Source organism: Aquarana catesbeiana, linkage group LG11 (assembly GCF_042186555.1).
Source record: "Aquarana catesbeiana isolate 2022-GZ linkage group LG11, ASM4218655v1, whole genome shotgun sequence".
Taxonomy (NCBI): domain Eukaryota; kingdom Metazoa; phylum Chordata; class Amphibia; order Anura; family Ranidae; genus Aquarana; species Aquarana catesbeiana.
In genome coordinates, this window is record NC_133334.1 from 61,817,054 (window position 1) to 61,842,322 (window position 25,269).

Genomic DNA, 25,269 nt, shown 5'->3' on the forward strand with positions numbered 1-25,269 from the left:
CATATCTACAGCGTCTGCACTTCCAAGTACACTTTTAATGCACTTGTAGTGCAAAGTGCATTTGCCTTTAGTAAATAAACCCCATTGTGTCACAGCACCTGTCTGAATAAGCTCTTAGGAGAAAAAACATGAAACCCCGATTGGTAGATGGGACTTTAAAAGTGATCAAGGAGAATGTATTGTATCAAAAATAAGAAACTTATTACAAAAAAACATATTGAATAAAAGACTCAAGTCATCAAAGACAAAAGAATACATCAATATTGATACATTTGATTGGGTTTACAGAGTACAGACACGAATAGGCTTATTGTATGAACCCGACGTTTCCGGCTTGATGCACTTCTTCAGGGGTTTTTTAACATCCAGAGCCCGGTGTCTATTCGAAAAATGTATATATACGCATCATTAAGTAATTCGTACAAACAATGTATATCTTCTTTTTATATCTCGAACAGTTAGTGTTTTTTTGGCCATTTTGAAAAAGAATAATTTTTTGTTTTCAAACGCTTCTAGACGCAAACGCGGCTAAAAGGACGTTTTTTGATGCCGGTTTCTAGGTGTGAAGTTAAATCGTTCAGGAGAGGTTGAACAACATCCCGTGTACATGAAGCCTTACCTATCTAGTGTGTTCCTTGGCCTTCATGATGCGGTTTGTTCACTAAGGTTCTCTAACAAACCTCTGAGGGCTTCACAGAACAGCTGTATTTATACTGAGATTAAATTACACACAGGTGGACTGTATTTACTAATTAGGTGACTTCTGAAGGCAATTGGTTCCACTAGATTTTAGTTAGGGGTATCAGAGTAAAGGGGGCTGAATACAAAAGCACGCCACACTTTTCAGATATTTATTTGTAAAAAACTTTGAAAACCAATTATCATTTTCCTTCCACTTCACAATTATGTGCCACTTTGTGTTGGTCTATCACATAAAATCCCAATAAACGACAATAAACAACAGACAAGGCACTGTCACTTCAGTCACCTATAGGATCATTCTGCGTTTTTTTTTTTTTTTATTACAATGTGGAGTTTGAGTTTTTAGGTTTGTTACGAGTTTACTTTAATCAAAGAGATGCACAGTGTGGAAAAACTGATACATTTTCCTTACATTACAGCTCAGCAATTATTAGTTTGTAAAATTTTATCAAAAAAAAAAAAAATCTATAACTATATTAAAATCATTTTATTAACCCGATTCCTGCCCACCCCAGCATCTCTGAATGCCTAGGAGGCAGGGACAATCTGCAATCAAAGTGACCACTGTCACGGTGGTCACATGATCAGAGGTGAGTCCCACCAGCTACTGATCTTTATTCCAGATCGAGGGCTGTCTTCGACAGCTTGGTCTTTGTGCTGGGAGTGTGAAGTGAGCAGGCTTTCGGCACAAAAACCTCGACCACTCAGTAACCAATATGTACAGTGTGTGGGGGTTGTTAAATCTCACCCTCTTGCTGCCGCACATGTGTTGGGTGGTCATAAAGGGGTCAAAAACTAACACGCTAGCACATTCTGAATAACTCAAAAGAAAAGAATTAAAAAAAAAACACAACACTTTTTTTTTTTTTAAATAAAAAATTTTTAATAAAATACTGATATGTTAAAACAGGCAGAACTGGTTATCTGTATACAGAATAAAAACTCTGTATTATTATGAACAATTTAATCCGCAATATACAATAAAACATTCTTAATCTTTAATAAAGATTTATATGTACAAACATTAGAGGAAAAAAAAAAAATTAATGTTCCCAAATTAGGCTAAACTACTGACTGTCGCTATTAATCATATATGTAAATTTTATTGAGGCCATACAGGAAAGGGTTTATTCACATGATGTGAGAATGTTGGTGAATACCAGTGAAATAAAGAGCAAAAAGTTAGTTAGCTGGCCTTTTACTTAAAGTGAGAGTGCGAGGTACCCCTCAAGGGCGGGGCTAGTCATTTTTATGGGCCATATTTGATATGGTGGGAGAAGTTGTTCCAACAACAGATAACTTATACTGTGCTATAATTAACTTTCATATATACATAGGTGGAAGGCTAACTTGCTCAGTCTATACTTGTAGTTCGGAAGCAGGCAGCATCATCAAGTGTTTTTTGCAATAATTGGAAAGCCGGTATTCAGAGCTATTAAGGCCAGGTACGACTGAAATGCGTGAGCAAGGGACCTTTGTAGTAGCCTTTTTTGATTATGTAACAAAGTGTGGACAGCTGGTGGCCTCATGCACAATGGGGTTGATTTACTAAAAAAACTGGAGAGTGCAAAATCTGGTGCAGCTCTGCATAGACACCAATCACCTTCCAGGTTTTTTTTGCCAAAGCTTAAGACCCCTTTCACACTGGAGGCGTTTTTCAGACACTTTTGTGCTAAAAATAGCGCCTGTAAAGAGCTTCAGCTGCAAACCCAGTGTGAAAGCCCCAGTGCTTTCACACTGGGGCGCTGTGCTTGCTGGGAATCACAAAAAATCCTGCAAGCAGCTTCTTTGCAGTGCTATTGGAGCGGTGAATACACTGCTCCTATAGTGCCCCCTGTCCATTGAAATCAATGGGCAGTGCCACCGCAAACCGCCGCTGCAGCGGCGTTCTTAACTAATTTTAACCCCCGCTAGCGGCCAAATAGCGCTGCTAAAACTACGGTAAAGCCGCTTTACTGCAGACGCCCGGGCGCCAGCAGTGTGAAAGCACTCTTACTGAACAAGCTGAAGTTAGAAGCCGATTGCCTATCATGCACAGCTGCACCAAGTTTTGTACTTTCCAGCCCTACTGCTGGCAGCCTACAAAACTCTATGAGAGGCTAAAAGCTGCTGCAGCTGGACGGTGCACCGAGCAGTACTATGGTTTAGGGCAGCATGTGCCCAGGGGTGAATTTGTCCCTACAAGCATACTGCCCTAAACCTCAGTACCACTTAGTGCACCATCCAGGGCAGTATGTGCCCAGGGAGGAATGCCCAGAACTCAGATTGCTAAACATTAGTACCAGATGGTGCACTGTCCGGCCACAGCAACTTTCACACTCAAAGAGTTCTACAGGTGCCTTCCGCCCAAGCCAAAATGCTCCTCCCATGCACCAGAGCAAAACAAACAGTGTGCATGAAGTCCAGGGGTGCTGAATTTACTATTGTTGCTTTGTACAGAGAAGTGCAGCTGTACATCTTTTCTGCTAGTGGTCCTGTTCACCTGTTCTTTGTGATGACCAAACTCATGGAGTGGTCATCAAACATCTTTAGCCCACAGTCCTACGATAGCCTCATGGACTGCTAGGAAATCAGTACAAACTCATTACCGCATCCCTCACTAAAGTCTTCCTCTGGCCCATTAGTGGTGCATTTGAATGTTGGTTAAATAATATGTTGGTCGTATCATCTGTACACAAATCCCCAATGTGCCCCTGTATGGCCAACATTTTAGTAAACATAAAAAGAAGAAAAGAAAAATGGAACAATCTATGTAACAGACGGTTTCCATCATCACATTAAAATCTGTTCATAGGCTTTTTCAGAACACTAAAATCCTGGGTAACTCTACCCATTTTGAGGTAATGAAGAGCGCATAAATTTGTGGTGGTGCAAATACTATGGTTTAGTAGAAGTCAAGTGAAAAAAAGAAAAAAAAAAAAAAAAAAAAGAAATCACAGCTGTGCAGTCTTTCGATCACAATTCATCATGGTTCCTGGTAAGGTCTTCTCCATAGTTTGTAGCCTGGCTTCCTACAAACATGTTCCAATTATTTATTATCTCCTCCTTGGTCAGTAGTTTATCCTGTAAGCAAAAGACAACAATGTTAAAAATGCATTTTACTACCAGCCAGGCTTGTGTATGCTAGGGGAAGAGATGGAATTTATTCTCTGCTTTGCAGGAACAAACTCCATCCCCTCCCACCTGTCAGAACGGCAATCTGCCTTTACATAGGCAAATTGCAGTTCTGTCTCTCTGTCCGACGATCAGCGGGTGCTGGCGGACAGCAAGTACCCCATCGCCCATCCATCGGTTTAGGTGTGTAATCACAGCGGAAGTGAGCCGCCGGCAGTGTGCACGCGCGCCCCCTACCCATAGGTGAAGGATCACATCCAAAGCACAGCTGCTACCCTGTAGCAGTAAAACTGCTATAGGGCAAGTGGTTAAGGTGGAACTACACTTCATCTGAGAACCACAGACCAAAAATGCTATTTAACTAATTTTTAATAGCAAAGCAAACTCAGCCACTCATACAAGTCTCCATGCTTTATTTTGTTGAGAAGTCACTTTGAAAAACATCCTCCTAGCATTTCTGGCTGTGGCCATCTTGAGTAAGGGCAGATGACTCATGTAGCATTTACTTCCTGGAATCAACCTGCCTTAGCTTAGGCAAGCAGGAGAAGGTGTGCTTAGCTGAAAAAGCCCCTCCTACCCTACTGAAGACTCCTGGGATGTATGACATAATTTGCTTAGGCCTGGAACCAGAAAGGAACTGAAGAAATGTATATATATATAAAAAAAAAAAAAAAAAAGTTTAAAACACAAGTAAATATGATATACATTCCTATCCATGTATTAATTGCTAGCACCAGTCAGATTAAAAATAGTCAGTCAATGCTGACTGAGAGAGTAAAGTTTCCGCTGTAACCTAAAACTCCAGCCAACTCATATATCTGTTTTAGAGCGAGTGGGGAAAAGGTTTGCATCTGTCATGTTTTACCATTTGGGAGATTTTCCTTCATTTCCTGCCCTAGTGACCACCTTGGAAGGAAGGGAGAGGAAATCTCCCCAGTGGGAACACAGGCAGGAAAAAAGCCTCAACAGAGATTCAGGACCAAAACCACATTTATTGGTTTGAATGGGAAAGGGTTTCATGTGCCATCTATGTCCCCACTGGGGTGATTTCTCCGCACTCCCTTTCCTGGTGAACCAGAACATGACGTGAGAAGATATAACCCATGAAAAGCAGACAGGAAAAAAGACTAGAGTCTCATCCTTACCCACTCACACCCACCGCAAAAAAAAAAATTTTTGCAAAGAGTGCGAGACACAGAGGTAGTGAAAGTCAGAATGGTGTTACTTTCACAAGTCCATTTACAGAACAATGTTCCGGATGTAAAATTGAATTTCTCACAAGAGACCTTCTTAACGTTTTCCCCCTGATAATACGGCTAACAGATTGATAAATCTGCTGAAGCCAGCAGTCCTATTCTGTATACAGCAGAGAATGGAAACGTAGGATGCTTTAAAGTGGTTCTAAAGGGAAAATGTTTTTTTACCTTAACCACTTGCCTGCTGGGCACTTTCACCCCTTCCTGCCCAGGCCAATTTTCAGCTTTCAGCGCTGTCTCTCTTTGAATGACAATTGCGCAGTCATGAAACACTGTACCCAAATGAAATTTGTATCATTTTTTTCACACAAATAGAGCTTTATTTTTGTGGTATTTAATCACCACTGGGTTTTTTATTTTTTACTAAACTAAGAAAAAAAAAAGTCATATTCATAGTTTGTTATAAAATTTTGCAAACAGGTAAGTTTTCTCCTTCACTGATGTGTGCTGATGAGGCTGCACTGATGGGCCCCTTATTATCAGTACTGATGTCCCTTTAACACAAGGCGGTTATCGGTTTTCTTCTTCTTTCCTCACGCTATCAGCGTGAGGAAAGAAAAGCTGATAATTGGCTTGTGTTTACATCCTGTGATCAGCTGTCATTAAACACAGCTTTGATTGTCCCTTTACCCCGATCTGTGATCAGCTGAGTCCAGAGGACATGACAATCACAGAGCATGCTGCAGGATGCCCTCCCGGCAAATTAACCCCACACTGTAGCCATCTTTCGGCTATACTGCGGGCAGGAAGTGGTTAATGGATTTCCCTGCATTAGAGTAATAAGAAAAAAAAACTTGCCATTTGGTTTGCCCTCCCCCACCCCATCCAAATAGGTTACCTGACTTCTGTATCGATTCAGCGCAGTGACTGTCTGCCAGTCTGGTTCCTCCCTGCTCTCACAAGCTTGGCTGAGAGCAGCAGGCGCCATTGGCTCTTGCCGCCGTCAGTCAAATCCAGTGAGCAGAGAGCGGGGGGTGGTACCAAACTGCGCTGTGTGTGTCAATAGACACAGATAGCCTGGCTCGGGATGGAGCCCACACAGCAAGTGCTTGCTAAGGGGGAAGACACAGAAGAGCAGGAGCCAAGAACATCAGCAAGGGACCACCAGAAGAGGAGGTTCGGGGCTGCTTTGTGCAGTACCATTGCATTGAGCAGGTGAGTAGAACATGCTTGTTCTTTTATTTAAAAATAAATGCCTTTACAAACACTAAGGGTTAAGAAAATTGCTTAAAGCTGAAATAGCTGTATATGATGCTCTTTGGACTTCAGAGAGTTTACAATCCAATGCTTGTGTGGACTGAGCATTAGACTGTCCATACATGGATCTTTCCCTTTTTGGTCACCTGGCGGGCTGACTGCAAAAAAAATAAAAAATTAAAATGAACTGATTCCCCCATTCATACAAGCAAGATGGATGAGCGAATCCTGCCTGCAGTGCCATTGTATTCTGACAGCAGGGACTACTCTGCTATTAGAATACACTGAAAGGCACTGCAGCTGTAGGGCTGCAGACGCTGATCGAATGAAAACTTTTCAACAGTCCTGTTTAAGAGACGTTGATCGTTAGATCAGCTTCTTTCACATGTGAACGTTCATAGATGGATTAAAATTTGGCTGGTTCAGCAGGGACTGGTTGAATTTCAATCCATCTATGGCCAGCTTTAGAAGCATTATAGCTTTTATTATATGTCCTAGGACTGAACAGAGGCAGCTGGATACTTTGAGCCAGATAAATTAGGATGCAGGGAAGGGAGACGCCCATGAGGAAAGAGATATGATCCAGAAGGGCGAGGACACAAGGGGAGCGTGAGATGCTCCTAAAGGGAGAGAGAAACTTACAAAAAGATCCCAGGAGTTGTGAATGTAACTTGGCATAGCATTAAAAAGAACTTTTAGAATTCCATCAATATAAAAAAAAAGTATAAATATGGGGCGAGTGGCAATCCACCGAGAAAGCTGGCAAAACGCAGATGCCATGAACAGCTCCTTTTCACCATTCATTTTACTCATGCCCTTTCATATATAGGATTGTCGCGCATCCAACATTCCAATGTGATTCTTGGTTCTAAACAGTTGCTCATATAGTGACAACGAATGAGTAGAATCTATGCAATTAGGTATAAAACATTTTATAACATTTCCAACTACCTTGCTGGTGTCGGATTCATAGATCAGATGTCTGGCCTCAGCCTGGGCATGATCATAGTCCTGAGGAAGAATCCAGTGTCTGATTTCTTCATGGTCCATTTTTCCATCTTTGTTGAGGTCCCGGAAATCAGAGAACTGCTCCCTCTCTGTGGCCACCCATTCAGGCTCAGGAGTCCCTTCTTCATGTGAAAACATATCCGCTAGAAAGAGCAGGCATTAGATTTAGATTAAAAAAAAAAAAAGGATATATAGAAGATAATGTACAGAAAATAACAGTTGATTTCACAGTAAAGGTGGCCTCTACAATCATAGCTGAAGTAATCAGTCTGTGCCAAATATCTTTTACAGGGGCACAATCACAATCACAAATATAATGCTTTTTATACTGTATGTGCAGTACAAAGTTTGGAGTTTAAAGGAGATGTAGGGAGTTAATTCACAAAAAAAAAAAAAAAAAAAAAAAAAAAATGCTGCAGCTGTCCCCCGTTGGCTTTAAGACCAAGAACTGACAGATCACATGACCACTAATCACTCAGCTCTCGGTCTTCCAGGAACGGAGAGCTGCGACTGTCAGTCACTGCTCTCCACTCTGCCTATCCAGCGCCAGGCTGGAGACGGGGTGGGGGCAGCTGGCCTCAGCTCTCAGCCATGTGTTGGGAACCTGAGCCAACTGTCAATGTGGTCAGGATCCTTCAAGAGCCTGGAGCGGCTCTGTGACCTCAGCTGACAACGGGCAATAGCTGGCTGTGGACTGAATCAGGGTCACAGAAGAGCAAAAAAAAAAGTAAGTGTTCTCCTGTGACCCAGAAGAGAAGTATGACCAAAAATGCTCTGGCCATACTCTTCTTTTAAGGGCTAGTTTACCCAAGCATTGCCCTCTGAGGAGCAATTGCACAGGGAATTGCTTTTCAGAGGGCATTTGAGGGGCAGTGAGGCCCCTTCACCGCCTGTTTAAACCTCCCAGAGGCCCACAACACCTCGTCATTACTGTGTGTATTGTTGAATGGGTTATGCTTGGTGGGTGGTAGTGCCCGCCAAACATGACAGGGGGGTTTCATTCTTGCCATGGCCACACAACTGACCGATTTGGCACTTTGGGAGGAGTCCCAGGCTTGTAATGGTACATTATGTCTTTTATTATTTTTTTACCACTTGTAAAATCATCACAGCAGTTTTCAGATTTCCAGAGTCGGATTTGCCTATGCTATGTTTGCATAGGCCGCAGGGGTCTCTAAACTATAGCCCTCCAGTTCTTCAGGAACTGCAATTCCCATCATGCCTAGTCATCTCTGAGAATGTCAGAGTGTTACAATGCCTCATGGGACGTGTAGTTCTGCAAGAGCTGGAGGGCCATAGTTTGGAGATCCCTGGATAGGGCCTTGCCTGGATATTGGATAGAAGGGAGGAACCTTCTGAATCAGCAAGCACTCCGGCATTTTTAGGCATCATTTACACAGCCATAGAGGGCCGAACACCATCAAAAAGGAGCTTATTTCTGTGTCTCGAAAGTCACAAGTGTTTGTGTACAGTCTGGATGGGAATTATCTTTGTCAGCTATCCCTGTATGCATGTAACTCCTCAAATGTGCACTTACAAGTGTATAGCTGCAGCATCTGTCAGCCTGTCATTGATTTGTACAGGCTGCTGTCAGCATCTGTACACAAACACCTGTGACTCTTGGGCTTAGATCTCCTTCTTGATGTATGGCCCTCTGTGGCACACAAACACCATGCCTGCCTCAAATGTAGCAATGATAGGAATGGGTTCTAAATGTATTAATTACATCTACTGTAACTACAGTGCCTTGAAAAAGTATTCATACCCCTTGAAATTGTCCACATTTTGTCATGTTACAACCAAAAATGTAAATGTATTTTAAATGGGATTTTATGTGATAGACCAACTCAAAGTAGCACATAATTGTGAAGTGGAAGGAAAATGATAAATGCTTTTCAATTTTTTGTTATAAATATGTGAAAAGTGTGGCGTACATTTGTATGGCGCCCCCCTGAGTCAATACTTTGTAGAACCACCTTTCACTGCAATTACAGCTGCAAGTCTTTTTGGGGATGTCTCTACCAGCTTTGCAGATCTACAGAGTGAAATTTTTGCCCATTCTTTTGTGCAAAATAGCTCAAGTTCTGTCAGATTGTATGGAGAAGGTCTGTGAACAGCAATTTTCAAGTCTTGCCACAGATTGTCAATTGGATTCAGGTCTGGACTTCGACTGGGTCATTATAACACATGAATATGCTTTGATCTAAACCATTCCATTGTAGCTCTGGCTGTATGTTTATAGTTGTCCTGCTGGAAGGTGAACCTCCGCCCCAATCTCAAATCTTTTCCAGATTCTAAACAGGTTTTCTTCTAAGATTGCCCTGTGTTTGGCTCCATCCATCTTCCCATCAACTCTGACCAGCTTCCCTGTCCCTGCTGAATAAAAGCATCCCCACAACATGATACTGCCACCACCATGTTTCACAGTGAAGATGGTGTGTTCAGGGTGATGTGCAGTGTAATGCCGCATACACACGAGCGGAATGTCTGACAGAAAAAGTCAGACGGGAGCTTTTCATTGTATATTCCGATCGTGTGTATGCCCATCGGACTTTTTACGTCGAAAATTCTGACGGACCTAGAAAAGGAACATGTTCTAAATATTTCCGACGGAACCAATTCCTATCGGGAAAACCGCTCGTCTGTATACTGTTCCGACGTATCAAAAACGACACATGCTCTGAAGCAAGTACGAGACGGAAGCTATTGGCTACTGGCTATTGAACTTCCTTTTCCTAGTCCCGTCGTACATGTTGCACGTCACCACGTTCTTGATGGTCGGACTTTGGTGTGATCGTGTGTATGTAAGACAGCTTGAGTGGAATTTAGTCGGAATTCTGTCGGAGAAACCTTCAGAGTTTATTCCGACGGAAAAAACGATCGTGTGTACAGGGCATTAGTTTTCTGTCACACATAGCATTTGCTTTTAGGCCAAAAAGTTAAATTTTGGTCTCATTTGACTAGAGCACCGTCATCCATGTTTGCTGTGTCCCCTACATGGCTTCTCGCAAACTGGCTTATGGCTTTCTTTCAACAATGTCTTTCTTCTTGCCACTCTTCCATAAAGGTCAGATTTGTGGAGTGCACGACTAATAGTTTACCTGTGGACAGATTCTCCCCCCTGAGCTGTGGATCTCTGCAGCTCCTCCAGAGTTACCATGGGCCTCTTGGCTGCTTCTCTGATTAATGCTCTCCTTGCCTTGCCCGGCCTGTCAGTTTAGGTGGATGGCCATGTCTTGGTGGGTTTGCAGTTGCTCCATACGCTTTCCATTTTTGGATGATGGCAGTGCTCCGTGAGATGTTCAAAGCTTGGGATATTTTATTTTTTAATAACCTAACCCTGCTTTAAAACTTCACCACAACCTTATCCCTGACCTGTCTGGTGTGTTCCTTGGCCTTCGTGATGCTGTTTGTTCACTAAGGTTCTCCAACAAACCTCTGAAAGTTTCACAGAACAGCTGTATTTATACTGAGATTACCTTACACACAGGTGGACTCTATTTACCAATTATATTAGTTGGGGGTATCAGAGTAAAGGGGGCTGAAAACAAATGCACGCCACACTTTTCAGATATTTTTTTTGAAAACCATTTGTCATTTTCCTTTAACTTCACAATTATGTGCCACTTTGTGTTAGTCTATCACATAAAATCCCAATAAGTTTACGTTTTTGGTTGTAACATGACAAAATGTAGAAAATTTCAAGGGGTATGAATACTTTTTCAAGGCACTGTACTTGTATTTACCCTGTATCACCTATAGGGTAGACCTCAGACTGTGAGACAAAAGGTCAGTGTAGTGTCCTGACACTAAGAATTGTAGAGGAGTTCCACAGATACTTTTGTATCCATCAGGCTTATTTGATAAAGCAAAGCAGATGCTATGTCCAGTATGTCAATAGTCTTCCCAGTAGAGAGGAGGGCATTATAGCCACACAGAGAGGAACTCCTTACCAATGCCTGTGGTTCTGGCATTGGGCATCCAACAAAATAATATAAATGTGATGTCTACAGACTTTTGGCCATATAGTGTGCAATCCCTCCCACCCCCCAAAAAAACATATTACATATATTCCAGGCAATGTTTAAGTCCTTTAACTGTCAGAGATAAAGTCAAGGGGGATCTTCAATACTATGTAGAGTGGCAGAAAAGTGTGTAGTCTGGCTGAACAGAATTGCAAAAACATTTGGCAGGCAAAATAGCTAAAGTAGAACTCCAGATTAAAATAGTAGGCCTTAAAACGACAGAGTGCAATACTCCCTTTCAATGCAGAGTTGTCCCCCACAGTAATTTTCTCCTGGCACTAGATGGCGCCCCTTCACCAGGAACTCACTTCCCCTTGGCCCAGGCTGTAGTGAACCTGCCTCTGGGGAGGCGTTATCATCCAGCCAGGGCTCGGGGGACTACCACATTGAATGATGTTATAATTACATGAACACACATTTTATATATTTATTCATGTGCTCATGTATGCGTATATTATTCAAAATTTTAATAATATCATAAAGATATTAAGTGCAGTGTCTTAAAATATTAAAGTGCCATTAAACCCACATCATAAAAAACTACCAATACATGCTGTTCATACTCAGTCACTATGAGATTCATTTTCTGTATTCTGCAAAAAACCTGGGTCGATCCTGCTGCTCTCTTCATGTCCCTAATCCAGCTAAGGATTTTGCAGAGAAGTGTTGGCAGCTTTGCACATGCTCTGTTTTCAGCGAGTTTTTATACTGAGCTTTTCCTCCCGATCACATCTGAGCAGCCTATGTGACTATAGGAGTCACACATGTGGGTGTATACAAATTGGTAAATGACATCCCACTTCCTCACTCCTCCTCAATACCCACTTACCACCTATACACAATGGAGGCTCTATATTACATGTAGATTCATGGAGGCTTCACTTCCCTCTTATTCTAAGACACAGGCTGGAGGCTGTGACTGGCAGAAATTCACCCACACCATTGTATTGTCACAAATAATAAATATTTGATTATGCCAATTTAAAACAGTTTGATAATTATTTATTTTTACTTTGTATCCCAAAGGCTGTTTTTTTAGTTTCACCATGTGAACAGCAGTAGAGGACTAGAAGCTACTCCTGCTTATGTTTCCCTGCAGACAAGCTGGAAAAGATCTGGGTCATGTGGCTGCTGTGTATCGATTAGGAAAAAAGTACTTTTATTATTTATTTTTTATTAAAATAATTACAGTGCCATCATCCACATACAGAAATAAAAAGGGATAATGTTAATTAAAAATAGTGCTAGGCAAGCAGACTATGGGGGCACAGGTTCTCCTTGTGCTCCCCTATGACCCCATACCAGAAAAAGCGTAGTGCTATCTATCTACACACACACACACACACACACACACACACACACACACACACACACACACACACACACACACACCTCTCCTGCTTAACAGCACTAGATCATTTGATGCACCAAGCACTGCATTTTGGCTAGGTAAGGGAAGTGTCAAGTGTCAAGAGGTCCCCAATACCCAGAAATATTGGGTATTTCACTATTCCCAGGCAGGTCAAAGCAATAGCAGTATTGGGGGGAGCAAGTACTGGTTACTTATAGCATCGGTTTAAATCCCAGCTGGGATACTATCTGCATGGAATTTGCAGGCTTGCCCTGTGCTTGTGTGGGTTTCCCCATGGGACAACAGTTTCCTCCACATTAACTAGTATGTACACATGAGATCAAGATTAATTGTACCCCCTCCCCACTATGCTGCTGGTCTGCACTCACCCTGTTCTATAAGGCGGTGTTCCCAGGCACACTCATGTCATCACCTCCTGACCACAAAATGATCCCCGCTTCTGCTCTCCAGCATGGTTTGCATTCTCATTGAAGTGAACCGGACCACAAGTGAACCGTGCCCAGGACCACCTCTTCCAAGTGGTCCCGGGCAAGGTATGCTTAACCAATTCCAGGCGCGGTTCAGTGCAATCATCCCACATAAACAAACCGGATCAAGGGAGAAAACTGTGCCTGGGCACGGTTACATATGCCATATGGGTGTGAGTGCACCCTTAAAGTGATTGTAAACAGTCACCTTGTAAAACAACCCATTCAGTTGAAAATAGAAATGAAAGGCAAAACATTTTTGTATAGATATAAAAAAGTTATTTATAAGGTTTTTTTCCCCCTCTCTTCCCTCTGTTCTCTGCTGTATAAGGAGGTGGGGGGGGGGGGAGCAGCAGCATATTGAGCTTCCCAGTGAATGGCTGTGCAGCGGGGGCTTGTGAGGACAAGTCTGATTATTGGAGGAAAATATACCGAGTTCCCAGCATTGCTATAGAAATGACCACGCTGTGCTCTCCTTAGTTTGGTCAGTTTTTAATAGGAAAGCAAAAGGAACTGGAAGGAACGCCAGGGATTTTACACAAAGATAGTAATACAAAGAGAACAGGATACTGTCTCATACAAGTACAGGGTACATATCAGGAATATGAAGTTTGGGGTAACAAACGCTTTAAGGTGGGCATATGCGGCTTGAAATTTGATCTATCTATGGGCAGGCTATTGATCGATTTCAGTACAACCAGACTGTCTTTTTTGTTTAATCACTGCCAGAGGCTATATTCACTAGCAGTGATTATTGAATTCTGACGGTAGGGAAACCTCCCGCTGTCAGAACACAATAGTGCAGCGGGAGGAATTACCCCATCAACATTGACTGTGGAGATGGGGAAATCGAGCAATTTTCTTTCCTTCCACCTGTGGTGGAAGGAAAGAAAATTGTATAATGTATGGACAGCCTTAGATTGTAAGCTCCTTTAGGGCAGGGATGTGAATGTACATTATAAAAAAAAAAAAAAAAAAAAAAAAACACTGTATAAATAATAATAAACTAGAAAAGCTACAATTTCTGGGGAAATTGTGTGAAGTGTTCTTGCCTCCATCTACAGTAGTCTACAACTGGAGTGGGCGGAGTAACGGGGTGGAGTGGCTTGAGTAAATGTTGTGTGGTTGGAGTGGCAGGAGTAACTGTGAAAAGTGTTAAAAAGCTTAATATTTTAAAAAGTATAAATAGTAGTAAAAAAGTTGAAGAAGTCCCATCATTAGCTGAAAGAGCTGAACTTTTTTTTCGAGAATTTTTTTTTTTTTCAAAAATGATTTTTATTTTTTTTATTTTTATTTTTTTCATGGGGTGGTCATAATGTTTTAGCTTATCATGGGGTGGTCATAATGTTTTAGCTTATCATGGGGTGGTCATTATGTTTTAGCTGATCATGGGGTTGTCAGCTTTTGTCACCTCCCACTCTAGTTTTGAACATGTCGCCATTCATTCATATGGGACCAATTATCGCCGCAAAAACGACGATATTTCGTGAACCATTCGGCGAAACGTTCCACAAAGTCATAGCACACCAATTGGGAACAATCCTCATGTTTCCGTATATTACAGTCTATGTAGTGTAAAAGCTGTGGGAGGAGTTAGGGTGGTAAATTTGGCTATAATAATAATAATAATATATATGTGAGATAACAGTAAGTGGTCTTGCTATGCAAGAACACTTAATAACCTACTATAAAGCAAACCTGTTACTTAGGCCATCATGGGTAAAATACAAGTTCACTTTTACGTATGTTTATTTCAGCTCTGTATTTAACTGCCCAAAATTCCACATTAAAAATTCTGTATTCAGCCTGTCTGAACTCATTCATTTATTAAGAATAATACAGATTAACCTGCAGAAAAACATTAATAAACCATATGCAGGCACAAGATAAACCAGCACAAAAATAATCCTTCTATAAAAACTTCCCATCTGTGTTCTACACAACACATGACAAATGGAAATGAAAAATAAGACAGGTCAGAAAAGGTTTCATTATGTCAATTTTGATTTGGGCACAAAAAAAAAAACTATGTAAACCTCGAATAACAGAATGTCATCTTTTTTTCCTTCTGTCTACCGCTGAGAAAACAACATTCTTGATCAACACCTAAATTAAATTACTTTACCTCTCTCCATTACCGAAGGCACTCTGGGAACACATCCTGTCATTACCAAGTAGGGTGCTGCCTTCTATAGCACTGTGACATTGTACACAAAACAATATACACAATTTGGACCACTTTACCCTCGCTGGGAGAACAGCAGGCCAGTAGGTAAGCACCAACCTCGACAGAACTTTGACCAAAGAAACATTTTAATTGCCAAGAGCCCATTAAACGTCTTGGGAGAGCGGCTTGCCGGCTCTTATAGTAGGATGCGTTTCTGCCTCATTTCATCATACACAAAAGAGGACACAATTATAGGTCTAATTTAAGCACACCTGCATTATTTCAAATCAGATGTATATAGATTTAAATATATATAAGAAAGAGCCAGGCTTCATTGGCACAGTGTGAGCAGTCAAACCCAGGTAGTCGTTCCCAAACTTTTTAGACTTGTTGCGATGTTCTGCAGCTGCCTGAAATTAAGTTTGCAACTGGGGCAGCAATAAATATATAGCCGTTAATAACCCCTGAAACGCCACTGGGGCTGATATATGAACAAAAAAAAAAAAAAAAAGAAAAAAATGAACCAAAGCAACCGGTTAAAGAGACATCCTTAGGATGCAGAGATCCTAAAAACAGTCTCATTTTAGAGAAGACCCGCCAAGTGGTCTGCTTTCTTACTAGTCTCCTTCCCCCCAAACACACCCAATTTTTTTCCCTAATAGGCCCCTGTCACACCGTCATGCTGCCTGTGTTTTTCATCCGTTCATTGAGGCATGAGAAATGGACAGCAATGCATACCTATGGGCAAACTGATGTAAGCGGATGATCATCAACACAATTTTTGACAAGTCAAAAAAAAAAAAAATAGTCCCCTATGTAGATCCATCATCAATCATGTCGTCCAGAGATGCAGGTCCATATCAATTACAATGAACGATGGCCGCCAAATCACATGACAAAAATTTTTAAAAAAGTCGCCTGCCCAACCAAATGGCTCCCTCTAGCAGCGGGGGAGGCGGTGCTATCATTCACTGAATGACCCCGCCCCCTTATGACACAATTGCCCCTTTGTTTGCTTTAACTGCGGGGAAACCCCCCGGCAAGCATCAGTAGTGGTCAGGTTCGGCAGCCAGCAGGTTTTTTTTTTTTTTTTTTTTGTGTGGGTCTTTGGCCATTGTTAATCATGACTGACATGGACTTGCATCGCTGGACATTATGTAATATATATATATATATATATATATATATATATATATATATATATATATATATATATATATATATATATATATATATATATATATATATATATATATCTCTATATATATATATAGATATATATATCTATATATCTATATATATCTATATCTATATATATAAATAAAAAATTTAATATAAAAAAAATTAGATAAAAAATAGTGTGGTGAATATAGTCCAGAACAGACACACACAATGAATGTGTGTGAACTCAACACACAGCAACCTATGCGTTTGCAAAAATATCTACTAAGAGAGGGTTTTTTTATTTCATGATTTAACTGGCTTCTATCATTGTAGGAGGTGTAGGGTGTGCTCTCTCAATGGTTGTAGACCTAGAAGAACACAAAAGTTCATCTCATCTAGCACCTCTATTGAATATGAAATCAAACCGTTCATTACCTGTTCCACCGAGGGTGCGGTCTACCTGCTCCAATGTCCATGTGGACTCCAATATGTGGGCAGGACCAAACGCTCCCTCACGGTGAGACTTAATGAACACATTACTAGTATTAAAAATGGTCTCCTTAAAAACTCAGTTTCAATACATTATTTAACAGCACATGGTAAAAATCCCGCCAAAACAATTTTTTGGGGAATCGACAAGTTTTGTCCCCAATGGAGAGGGAGCTCTTTGGTGCGTGGCATTTCCAGATTAGAAATGTCCTGGATACATAGGATCAAGAGCTATGTTCCTTTTGAGCTAAATGTGGATCTGAATGCATTTATTGACAATTCTCAATTGGATGGTTATATTGGTATATACACTGGCATAAATATTAATATATTGAATGTTAAATTGGGTGGGTGGTATTATCAATATAAATATATTATTGTGAACTTGGTGCGAGTCTTAGGTGGCCATATTTTTCCCAAATATATTTTAATATATTCTCATTGTTCTGATTCAAGACTCCAATTTGAATGTATTATTTTTTGTATGTTAACTTAATCACACTCTGCCTCTTTAGGGGGTTTGATCAGTGTGTTATATTTACTTGATCTTGTTCATGACACATTGTACGTTAAGTACCGTATTTTACCACTAGAGGCATGGATGAACCAATTTCCGTGTCCCCTTAGTTATAAATCTGTCAATTCCGGGACACGGTACTCTATTTGGTTTTGAAATGGCCCTTTTATCCTGTGAGAGCCCGAAATTGGTGCCTTAGTTAGATATGTGAGAGCCCGTAATTGGTGCCTCACTTAGATATATTTGCCACTATACAAAACTTGCCGATTATCTACTATTAAATTATAACAGGTTGTCCCTTTGTTCTGGTATGAATTAAGCTTTTTATAACCTTGTTGAAATGTTAGCAATGCCTTGATTCGGTATGTCTAACCCCTTCTTTAAGTTTTCAACTCCCTGTGCCTTGCAAATTTTTAGACATATTGCGGTTCTTATTTTGTAATCTCGAATAAAGTTTTTTTAATTCCTAATATATTCTTTTATTACCTCCCCAAGCAGAGGACTGGGTCCCAGCCTCCTAAGACTCAGATCGAGGCGTGGTTCCTTTTGTTCACTATATAGCGCGATGACTCACCCATTCCCCGAGACGTCAGGTTTGACGCGCTGACGTCATCGCGCTGTAACACAGTGGGCAAGTGTTCACAAGCCGGCCAGCTCTTTTTTTAACCATTTTATTCAGCATTTCTGTAAGTGCAATCTTTTAACCTTAATAAGCCTATATGGTACGTTTTTTACATTATGGTGAGTCGCTTTACATTTTCTGGGTAACGCTTGACCTATTCCCCTGGCGGTTTGATGTTTGAGTCTCCCTGTTCATCTGGTGCTTAGTTCAAGATTCTTCCCAATCAATACCTATGGATATTCAACACTCTTCTGGACAGAAGCCCTGGCTGGGTATTTAGCCGTAGGTTCATAAGAGCTTGCCTTTTGGTAAGCACGCACTCTATGTGGTGGAGGTGCACTGTCTTTGAGAGGTGTTTTTTACAAGAATATTACCGGTGTGCACTATATGGATTGAATCTATTTTTGCAAACACATAGGTTGCTGTGTGTTGAGTTCACACACATTCATTGTGTGTGTGTGTGTGTGTGTGTGTGTGTGTGTGTGTGTGTGTGTGTGTGTGTGTGTGTTCTGGACCATATTCACCACACTATTTTATTTTTTATATATTATTTTTTATAGCGCTGCTTTTTTGAACTTTATATTTGTTTATGTGTGCATCTCACGTTTTTAGCAGCCACTGTCTATCTTTAGTGGCTTTTCTTTTTGTTGGTATTTAGTGCGGTACTTTCCATTTATTTAAACACACACACACACACACATTTTTTTTCTCTCTAATAAAAGGACTTCCTGTGAATGGCTGAGCAACGCCAGCCATTTTCTAACAGCAGACAGGAAGTTCCCATCCCACTGACGGAACACAGTGCTGTATACTATGCAGTTGCTGACAGTTTATACAGCACTGACAGTGGGAGTATCTATAAACACAGGAAAAAAATATTTTGGGCCATATTCAATGTGCAGCCAAATTGGCTTTGTTCATTGTCTAGAATTTCCACCTCTAGGGTAGCTTCACTGCCCTGCAGGGTCTCCTGGAGCCACCCTGACATGCATGTCCCAGCTGGGTAAATATCTTCCTGTGTTGATGCTCTGTGCACTGAGAGACTCAAGCAGCACATAACCCCCTCCGTCCAAAGCTACTCTTACAAGGACTGTGACTGACATCAGCCCTCTTCAGTGAGATATCCCTAGTGTTATGAATTGTACCAAAGCAATAGTGTATTACTCGACAAAAAAAAAAACTTTGCAGAGGCATAAAATTATATATTGATATAGTCCCAGTGCATTACAGACATCCCAAGTTTCCCAAGAGGTGCAGGAGTCTCCCGCATTTTGGCTGCGGCTCCCTGACACTCGTGCTGCTCAATACCCCGGCTGCAGGGCAGGCAGCGGGTCCGGTGATGGCACTGCAAGGAAGCAGAAGTGGCAGAGGCTATTTCAGGCTGACCTGAGAGGAGCATGAAGTGTCCAGACTCCAGTCCCAGAACTCCTCCTCCTCCCTGCACTTCACCGCAAAGACGTAGTGCTGCAGGAAGTGACACCGATAAGGAGCTGCAGTAAGCCACACAGGTACAGATGGGGCTGTGGCAGGGAGAGGGCAAGCAGGACTGGAATAGGGTGGCCATGAGGTGGATGGTGTGCTCTGCTTCTCCTAACATTGACATGGTATGGATTAATGGCCATCACTCCTCAGGGGGCACGCTGGAGGTACTTAGTGCCTCCAGAGTGCCCCTTTAAATCCTTTAGAATGGATGAACAGCAGTACTAGGGGTCTCAATCTCTTGTGTTCCTTTTATAAAGTAAGGTAGTTGCGCGCTACTATATAAAAAAAAAAAAAAAAAAAAAAAAAAAACTAACGTAGGGTTGCTGCTGCTGTCACCCCTGTGCTCCCACAAAAAACAAGATATAAAAGTATATAAAATGAGACGTGTTTTGACCCCTTGTAGGGTCTTTCAAGGAGGTGAGCGAGCATTGCATGTGGTGGCGGGAGCACTATGGATATGGCGGTTATTTGAAGCAAGAAAAAAAAGTTCACATCTTCCTGTATGCCAGTGGAAGAAATATCACTTATAAATAATTATTATTGGACTTTTTTTAGAGCACTTAATATTGTACACAATTTTCTGATTTTCATTTCATATTATTTTGTTTTATTATTTATGCAGCGCTGTCTCATTTATATACTTTATATAGAGTGTTCCTTTAATATCGCTCTATAACCGATTTCATTTGATCTCACAGAGTGCCACCTCCCTGAAATCAGTTTTGAAAGGTTGGGATGTCTGGCATTAGGTCACACGACTAAACTGTCCAGTACGGTGCACACTCCCTGACTGGTATTAGAGGAAGTGCAGCAGAGAGGGACAGGCATGCTTTAAAAGAGGATATGTAAGCGTTAAAAGGGCAGCTCCACACTGCCCCGCTGCATTTCTGCTGAAGCACAGCTACCCTGCTGTTTTCATGGGGGTTAGCAATGCTTTCCTATAGACTTCTATGATGTCCTGTGGTTTTGGTATGGTTTCAGAAAGCACACCAAAACTGCATCTCTGGTGTGCTTTCTGAAACTGCATCAATGACGGATCATAGAAGTCTATGGGAAAGCGCAGCTAACCTGCATAAGACCTGCACACCGGGGCAGTGTGAGGCTGCCATAAAGCAAAGGTAAATGAAAAGCTTTTTTTCTTTAAGGTAGATGTATATATTATAGTGAAAATGCAGCTGTGCAAAGAGGGTTTGAAGGGTTAGTTCACCTTCACAAAAAAAACTGCCCATGCTGTTAAGGGGCATCTGTAGATAAAAGTAAAAAACTGTGTAGCTTTGCCCAAAACTGAATATTGCCCTTGCTATAGGTGTAGGCCATTTATAGAACTCAGTAAGCCAGACTGGAAACTCCAGAATGTTGCTTGGACGTTGCCAAGGTCCAGCTATTGCTGTTCACTTTCACCAAAGGAGTGAGCTCGTCCAACTTTGAACTCAAAACTACTGCATTAGGGGAGAGAGTGCGTGCAAAGGGGTTTGATTCAGAGAAAGAGCTCACTACTGTGATAGCGAAGGTAAACACTAACAGGTGGGACCCTCACAGCAATGTTCTGGGAGTATTCCAGTTAGGTGTCTTGAGATACAGAAATGGCCTACACCTATAAGAAAGGCATTATTCAACTTTAGTGCCTGTTCACACTGCCCTATGTGAACCGCTGCGGATGTCAATAGAAAGTTAATGACACCCCCAGATCGGTTCGCATTTCGCAGTGCGAATTGTCAAATGGTGCAGGAAACGGATCGCATGGGTGTGAACACCCATGCGATCCGATTCCAGTGCGGATCAAAAAAAGGGCCCGCACCATTTTGGAGCAAATGCAATGCGAATTTAGCCATACAGTCTGTATGGCTGAATTTGCATCGCACGGAGATCGCATGTGATGTTAGACATGCGATGTCTAACACTGCACCAGTGTGAATCCTGCCTTAGCCAAAGTTGCACAGCTTGTTTTGTATCTACAGGCAATCTTTATCTGCACAGGCAGTTTTTAGTAAAAGGTGAACTAACCATTTCATACTACTTTAAATACTTTGAGTGACTAGCTCTCCATCTAACTTTATCATGACTTTTCTAATCTGCATACGTGTTCCATCTCACTGAATCAAAATATTGAAGCCATGAGATCTGCACGAGACCAGGAAATTAGCATCTTTAGACGAGAAAGGTATTATTTAAAAGGCCCAAAAGGGAGGTCATGGAGGCAAGAGGGGTTGGGGCCAAGCTTGACATTTACAGTAAATGGACATCTGACCTTACTCTGACTTCCTTGATCTGCATACTTGTTCCAAGTCAGCGACTGGAAAAGTGTATCCAGGGGGTCTGGGCAGAAGCCAAACAGCTAAAAAATTTCAAAAGAATGATAGTCCTCATGTTGCTCTAAGGAAGGTTTAAGGGTCCATTCTTGTAAATGCAGTGCACTACAACACAATGGGCATTCACATTGAGTACCATGAAATGTGTCATGGCAGGTACAGATTGTCCAAGAACAGGATAATAGATATGAAGGTTTGCGAACTCACAGAGTCCAATGCCATGGAGCCTGGAAGTCTGGCATAGGTTTACTGGACAATTAACATCTGCCTTGGCACATTCTAGGGGTAACGGATTTAGGTGACAGTTACCTGTATGGACATACAGTGGGGGAAACATCTTTAACAATATAACCAATTCCAGTTGAATGCAACCAACTACTACTAGCTATTCCATGACCTGCATAAATAAGAATTTTCAGAGACTGTTACCATTAGATACAAAGTCTTACCAATATATTCATCTTCATCAACATATCCATCTCCATTCTTGTCAATATCTTCCAAGGTCTCCTACAAGATATAATACCAAAACAATAAAGAACGCATCTTAACAGCAGTCTAAAGCAAGCCATAGATTATGCAATTTTATTTCCTTCCACCACAGCTCAGTGTTGATGGGGAATCCCTCCTGCAGTGCTATTGTGTTCTGCCATTGGGGAGCCTTCCCTGCTGTCAAAATACAATGCTTAGTTTTGCCGGCTATAGATGGCGGCACGACAATTCATCCAAAATTATCAGAAGGGACAAACATGAAAAATTTTCTCGTACAATACCAGAACGTACAATTTTCGTTTAAACAGTACATTATTCAGCGGAAAAAAAAAAAAAAAGAAGAAGAAACAGCAAGACCACGCAAGCCTGAAAACCAAAAGAATACATTACAATGCAACACATCACGTTTTATTCTGTCATAGAGAATTTTCGTAGGTTTAGTAACCACTGTGTTTTTGATAGGAGACTAGCATGCAAAGAAAATAAACGGACAATCGTTCATCCGATATTCTCATCCTGTGTACAAGGCTTAAAGAGGAAGTAGACCCCGATGGGTTTTACTTCCTCTTTATTTCCCTGCAAAGGTAAAGCTTAATGGGCTGCTATACACTGCATAGTAACCCATTATGTGTCATTTACCTGAAAATGAAGCCTGCAATGTTACTGATGTCCCCACTAGCAGCAAGCGTCCAACTTCACCTCTCTTCCTTCTGGAGCCACGAACTCCGGCTCTGTGACTGGCCTGAGCCGCGTGAAACTCCAGCACACGAGTGTGGGAGCCGCCAGTCACGGCATGACCCCCTTAAGAAACGGCACAATCTGCCCCCTTTCTAAAGTGCGCATGCGCAGACATCGGCACGCAGCTTTATTGTAAATATCTCCTAAACCATGGAGGTTTAGGAGATATTTCCAGCACCTACAGATAAGCCTTAACATAGGCTTAACAGTGGGTAAAAGAGGTTGTACAGGGTGACAACCACTTTAAAAAGACAACCATGAGATTAGGATGTGTGTAGTTTAGCCATAAGCATTGTCATTTTCACACATCACAATATTTGCATACAAACAGAACACACAAATCTTATTTAAAACAATAAACACTACAAAGATCCTCTAACACTTTGTGAAACAGCAATCTGAAGGCAATGGTTTTGCCTGCTGTGTGTGCCCACATCTGCTACAGTCTCACTATACAATAGTCACCTGTGCACCAGTTTACTGACAAATAATCTACTGGCAGGTAGCTCTTAGTGAATTTGCCTTCCCAGAGGAAGCGTGTTCAGTGAGCAATGCAGGCAATCGCAAAGACTCGCAGAGCTCAGACTTTAGTGCTTGCCAATTGCAGTTCCCTTAGGAAGCCTCTACTGAACAGAGCCAAAAAATAAAAAATCCCAAACTCCAGTAGTAGCCTTTAGACACCAGTTTTTATCAGTTAAACCCCAGTTGGATTAACCAATAAAAACAGTTTCAAGTGCTCTTTTGGACATTTAGACATAGCCCCCTGAGAGACTTTGTACACTTACCTAAATCTCTGGAGGTTTTTCCAGCAGTTTTCAGAGGGTATCCTTACTCCTTTTTATAATACCTGTCTCCTCCACCCCCCCACCCCCCCCCCCTTTTTTTTTTTTTTTTTTAATGCATACAAGGTTATGCGGTCATGACTGTGCAAAACCTTCTTTAAGCTCTTTTAATACTTGTTAATGTCATTTTTGTTTCACTTTACAAGATATAGGATCAACCATACTGCACGTTTTAATTTTCTCTTTTCTGTACATATGAAGTTTAAAATAAAGAATTAAAAAAAAAAATTGCTAATCAGCAGCTCCATGATCCAAAAAAATATTGCTAATCATATTTGTTTTCACTCTATACAAGTACAATTCTGCATTATTTTTTAAATCTTTACACCCCTGTGGGCTGCTGCCTGGGGCTGAAGGCAGACTGTGCGATGACTGCACTTTCTGTACTCCAGAAAACTGAAGAGAGTGTAGTCATGACTGCCTGAGCATTCCGGGAGGGTTGAGTGAGGCTGGGCGTCATTCACACTAGGGTTGTCCCGATACCACTTTTTTAGGACCGAGTACAAGTACCGATACTTTTTTTCAAGTACTCGCCGATACCGAATACCGATACTTTTTTTTAATGTCACGTGACAGTGTTTTTTTTTTTTTTTTTTTTTGGGGGGGGGGAGTGAACGGTGTGTGTGTGTGTTTTTTTTTTTTTTTTTTTCCATTTACATTTATTATTTTTTACAATTTAATTTTTTTTATTCTTTATTGCACTATGTGTGTGTTTTTTTTTTTAATCAGCCCTGTTGGGGGGCTTTGGTGAGATATCAGGGGTCTTAACAGACCTCTGATATCTCCCCCTTGAGACAGAGAAAGAGACCGAGGATAGAGATTCCCCAGTCCCTTTCTCTGCAGCCTCGGCTGCACTGACAACGAATGGAGAGAAGACAGCGGCTCCTCTCCATTCATAAACTGACACATTGTAATCACAGGTGATTACAATGTTTCAGTTATGTGAATAGACAGAGTCAGCTGACTCTATCCATACACACAGCGGAGAGACAGCAGAATGGAGGGGACAGAGGAAGAGAGAGGGGGACAGCGGAAAGCCGGAACGGATGGGGACAGCGGAGGGGGACAGAGGAACGGAGGGGGACAGAGCAAAGAAGGAGGACAGCGGAGGGGGACAGAGGAACGGAGGGGGACAGAGGAACGGAGGGGGACAGAGGAACGGAGGGGGACAGAGCAACGGAGGGGGACAGAGCAACGGAGCAGGACAGCGGAGGGGGACAGAGGAACAGAGGGGGACTAAGGGGGGATGAGGTGACAGTCAGCGGTGATCGTGTGTGGGGGAGTTACAAGCACCGATCACCGCTGT

At 41.7% G+C, this 25,269-nt stretch overlaps 1 protein-coding gene across 4 annotated transcripts in view; it reads right to left on the minus strand.

Annotated features, from left to right (window-relative positions):
* Positions 1-3,593: 3,593 nt before the first annotated feature.
* Positions 3,594-25,269, minus strand: part of RCN1 (reticulocalbin 1) — a 43,325-nt gene continuing 21,649 nt past the window's right edge. For all 4 annotated transcript variants that reach the window (XM_073604493.1, XM_073604494.1, XM_073604492.1 and 1 more), the window contains exons 5-7: positions 22,341-22,401; positions 7,221-7,420; positions 3,594-3,765 (exon numbers count right to left, since the gene is read on the minus strand). In XM_073604493.1, the coding sequence (XP_073460594.1) occupies positions 3,658-3,765; positions 7,221-7,420; positions 22,341-22,401 (369 nt within the window). In that variant the 3' untranslated portion in view covers positions 3,594-3,657. The remainder of the gene's footprint in view (positions 3,766-7,220; positions 7,421-22,340; positions 22,402-25,269) is intronic.